General features: G+C 51.5%; 1 protein-coding gene across 1 annotated transcript in view; it reads left to right on the plus strand.

The window, feature by feature from the left end:
* LOC308153223 (macro domain-containing protein CT2219-like) overlaps positions 1–5,000 on the plus strand; it is a gene marked incomplete at its 5' end in the record, with an annotated part of 31,456 nt that overhangs the window by 10,981 nt on the left and 15,475 nt on the right. Inside the window, 2 exon segments of the mRNA XM_080526307.1 lie at positions 1,851–1,937; positions 1,940–1,966. Coding sequence (XP_080382433.1) covers positions 1,851–1,937; positions 1,940–1,966 — 114 coding nt within the window.

The following is a 5,000-nucleotide window of genomic DNA, read 5'->3' on the forward strand; positions in this document are numbered from 1 at the left end:
CCCTCCTCCCTCTCTCCCTCCTTCCCTCCCCTCTCTCCCTCCTTCCCTCTCTCCCTCCTTCCCTCTCTCCTCCTCCCTCTCTCCCTCTCTTCCCTCTCTCCCTCCCCCCCCCTCTCCCTCCTCCTTCCCTCCCTCTCTCCATCCCTCCCTCTCTTCTCCCTCCTTACCTCCCTCTCTCCCTCCTTCCCTCCCTCTCTCCATCCCTCCCTCTCTTCTCCCTCCGTCCCTCACTCTCTCCCTCCCTCCCTCTCCCTCTCTCCCTCCCTCCCTCTCTCCCTCTCTCCCTCTCTCCCTCCTTCCCCTCTCTCCCTCCCTCCTTCCCTCCCTCTCTCCATCCCTCCCTCTCTTCTCCCTCCCTCCGTCCCTCACTCTCTCCCTCCCTCCTCCCCCCCCCTCCACCCCTGTCCCTGTCTTGTTATCACCCTAGTGCTCTATTTCAGAGTCAGTCAGGAGTGTCAGGGACTGTGTCACCACCTAACACACACACACACACACACACACACACACACACTCACACACACACACACACACACACACACACACACACACACACACACACACACACACACAGTGAAACACCCACAGTGACACACACCAGTCGTTGACACTCCTGACTCTGAAATGTGTGAGTGTGTGTGTGTGTGTGTGTGTGTGTGTGTGTGTGTGTCTTAGTTGGTAGGGCATGGTGCTAACAACGCTTAGGTGGGGGTTTGATCCCGCTGGGACCGTATATACTGTATGAGCTGAACAATAAATAACTAATGGATAAAAGCCTCAGCTAAAGGACACACACACACACACACACACACACACACACACACACAGAGAGAGCGACAGCGCTGCCACCTAACCAATCTTCTCTGTGTGACAGTTAGCCTGGCCTAGCCTAGCCTAGCCTCTCACCTCTCCCGGTGCAGAGTGATAATGTATGATGTGCCACATCACAGCTGCACGTAGCCCGGCCGCGCGCTAACACGTGCTAGCTACAGTTCCGCCGCGCGGGGGCTGGCAGGGCTGTGAAGAGACGCGCTGTGCCCAAAGTCATCATGACAACGTGTCACAGCTGACGCAGCTGATTGATAGCACGTTGGTGTGTGTGTGTGTGTGTATGTGTGTGTGTGTGTGTCCGTGTCTGTGTCTGTGTCTGTGTCCACGTGTGTCTGTGTGCCTGTGTATGTGTGTGTGTGTGTGTGTGTCCATGTGTGAGTGTCTGTGTCCGTGTCCACGTGTGTGTGTGTGTGTGTGTGTGTCTGTGTCTGTATCTGTGTCTGTGTCTGTGTCCGTGTGTGTGTGTGTGTGTGTGTGTGTGTGTGTGTGTGTGTGTGTGTGTGTAAGTGATCTCCTCTCTCCTCCAGTGTAAACGTGGTTATAGATGAATCTCACAGTCTTTTTTATTCATCTTTGTGAAACCCAGACCGTGTGTTGGGAGTGCTTCTGCCACTTACACACATTCAAACAAATGTACTAATTAGTCCCTCTGGTATAACAGCTTTTGCCAAATGACTAAACATTTTATTAACTTGTCCAAAATGTTAGTGCAGTTTTTTTTTTATCATAATGAATTATTTCACTCCCCTCTCTCTCTCTCTCTCTCTCTCTCTCTCTCTCTCTCTCTCTCTCTCTCTCTCTCTCTCTCTCTCTCTCTCTCTCTCTCTCTCTCTCTCTGTGTCTCTCTCTCTCTCTCCCCATCTCCCTCCCTCTCTCTCTCACTCTCTCACTCTCTCTCTCTCTCTCTTCCCTCTCTCTCTCTCTGTCTCTCCCTCCCTTCTCTCTCTCTGACTGATCCTATCCGTCTCTTTCTTCATTTTAAACTAGTTTTTACATCTTTCTCTCTCCCCCTGTTTCCTCAGTGGATGGTGCCATCCATCGTGCCGCCGGCCCGCTGCTGAAGAGAGAATGCTCTGAGCTGGGCGGCTGTGAGACGGGCCAGGCCAAGCTGACGGGGGATACGGCCTGCCTGCCAAGTGTGAGTCTTAATACAGTTTATAACACTCTTAATACAGCTCACTACGTACACCCCCCTCCCATTCTTCTTTCCTTTGTTCTTCATTAAACAATGTATATTTCTCTCTCCCTCTCTCTCTCCCTCCCTCCCTCTCTCCCTTCCTCTTCAGTATTATATCCTGTCTGTTTACAGATTCAGATTTCCTTTAATTTATGACCATGCAGGCGTGTGTGTGTGTGTGTGTGTGTGTGTGTGTGTGTGTGTGTGTGAGAGTGTGTGTGTGTGTGTGTGTGTGTCTGAGAGTGTGTGTGTGTGTGTGTGTGATTTTGGAATAGGGTAGTAGACTGTCTAGAGAGAGAGAGAGAGAGAGAGAGAGAGAGAGACAGAGAGAGAGAGACAGAGGGAGAGAGAGAGAGAGAGAGAGAGAGAGACAGAGAGAGAGAGACAGAGACAGAGAGCGAGAGAGAGAGACAGACAGCGGGAGAGAGAGAGAGTGAGACATAGACAGAGAGAGAGAGAGAGAGAGAGAGAGAGAGAGAGACAGACAGAGACAGAGAGAGAGAGAGACAGACAGAGACAGAGAGAGAGAGAGGGGGAGTGAAATAATTCATTATGATAAAAAACTGCACTAACATTTTGGACATGTTAATTTTTAAGACAGAGAGGGATGTACATTGGCAAGAAGGATAAAAGAGAAAAGAACAGAGGTTGATTAGATTTATTGGGATCCCCCATTAGCTGCTGAAAGGCATCAGCTCCTCTTCCTGAGGTCCAGACAGAACACATCCAATCACAACACAGAGAAGAAGGGAGGCGGAGGGACAGGAGGCATGGTGGATGCAAGAAATGAGTACAAAGGAAGGAGAAGAGGAAGAGGGATAATGAGAGAGAAGAGAAGAAGAAAGTGAGGACAGATGAGAAGGAAGGTGTGTGGAGTGTGGAGGGAGGTGAGGGGATGGGGGAGGAGAGAGAGGGAGGTGAGGGGATGGGGGGAGGGAGGTGAGGGGATGGGGGGAGGAGAGAGAGGGGAGGGAGGGGATGGGGGGGAGGAGAGAGAGGGGAGGTGAGGGATGGGGGGAGGAGAGAGAGGGGAGGTGAGGGGATGGGGGGGAGGAGAGAGAGGGGAGGTGAGGGGATGGGGGGGAGGAGAGTTTCTGACAGTTGGGAATTCGAATGAGATGTGCTGTTGTCACGTTGTCAGCGCGTGTCGTGTGTGTGCGCGTGGCGGTGTGTGTGTGTGTGTGTGTGAGTGTGAGTATGTACTTCTCACCAGGAGTAAGTGTATATTGGGATGAATGTTTGAGACAAAGTAGTTCCACCAGCGATTGATGGTCTGTGGAGACACACAGATAGTGTCCCTGTGGTCTCTTATACCTGTAGGTCTGTAGTGGTCTACAGAGCAGGTCTATACAGCAGGTCTATAACAGCAGGTCTACACAGCAGGTCACCAGCCTGCACACACACATACACACACACATACACACACACACACACACACACACACACCACACAGACACACACACATACACACACACACACACACACACACACACACACACACTATGAGGGACAGAGACCCACTCAGCACAGCAGTCTATTAAATAGCACTAATCGCTCTCCGTCGGCGAGCCTCGTTGGATGTAATTGTAGCAGAGAATGGACAGAGAATGGGTTAGAGGAGAGAGGGGGGAAAGAGGCAGAGAAGAGAGAGGGAGTGAGAGGGAGATTGCGTATGATTTAATGAAATAGAGAATGACGAAAGGGAGTTGGTTAATTGTGTGTGTATGTACTGTAAGTGTGTGTGTGTGTGTGTGTGTGTGTGTGTGTACTGTAAGGCAAGGCAAGGCAAGTTTATTTGTATAGCACATTTCATACAACAGGGGCAATTCGGCACTCGGTTCGCAGGGTATTTCAACCGGGGCCTGGTTACCCCTTAATATCCAGGACTTCCCGTCCCTTCCTTTACCTGGACCCCGGCGGGTCTATCATACACTAGTATTTTCATACAGTATTTCGTAACACCATTCTTTTAGCGCCCCTTGTGAGTGGAGGCACACTAACGTGGGACCTGCACCAGACTCCCCTGGCCTGGGTTTGCAGTCCTGCCGTGCACGCTACCCTACTGTAAGTGTGTGTGTGTGTGTGCGTGTATGTGTGTGTGTGTGTGTGTGTGTGTGTGTGTGTGTGGTGTGGTGGTTGTCAGAGTGGGGAGGTGTTGGCAGGTCGACCAGAGCCCACCTGTGTACCGATACGCTGCCGTTACCTCAGGGAACTAAAGAACCATGGCAACAGTCACGAGAGAGAGAGAGAGAGAGAGAGAGAGAGAGAGAGAGAGAGAGAGAGAGAGAGCGAGAGAGAGAGAGAGAGAGAGAGAGAGAGAGAGAGAGAGAGAGAGAGAGAGAGAGAGAGAGAGAGAGAGAGAGAGAGAGAGAGAGAGAGAGAGAGAGAGAGAGAGAGAGAGAGAGAGAGAGAGGGTTCCGTCACTTCTGCCTGTTCTCCTCCCTAAGCCAGCTTAATTTTCCTCAGTGGCCAATTAGCACTAATTAAAATCCTCCCTGCAAACATCACAAACACCTCTCCCTCTCTTCCAAGACCTTCTCCCTCTCTTCCAAGACCTTCTCTTCTCTACAAGACCTTCTCCTCTCCTCTAAGACCTTCTCCTCTCTTCCAAGACCTTCTCCCTCTCTTCCCAAGACCTTCTCCTCTCCTTCAAGACCTTCTCCTCTCTTCCAAGACCTTCTCCTCTCCTCTAAGACCTTCTCCTCTCCTCTAAGACCTTCTCATCTCTTCCAAGACCTTCTCCCTCTCTTCCAAGACCTTCTCCTCTCCTCCAAGGACCTTCTCCTCTCCTCTAAGACCTTCTCCTCTCCTCTAAGACCTTCTCCTCTCTTCCAAGACCGTCTCCCTCTCCTCCAAGACCTTCTCCTCTCTTCCAAGACCTTCTCCCTCTCTCCAAGACCTTCTCCTCTCTTCCAAGACCTTCTCCTCCCCTCCCCTCTCCTCTCCTCTCCTCTCCTCTCCTCCCCTCCCCTCGCCTCTCCTCCCCTCTCCTCCC

This window comes from Nansenia antarctica, assembly GCF_963989245.1.
Source record: "Nansenia antarctica genome assembly, chromosome: 3".
Lineage (NCBI taxonomy): Eukaryota > Metazoa > Chordata > Actinopteri > Argentiniformes > Microstomatidae > Nansenia > Nansenia antarctica.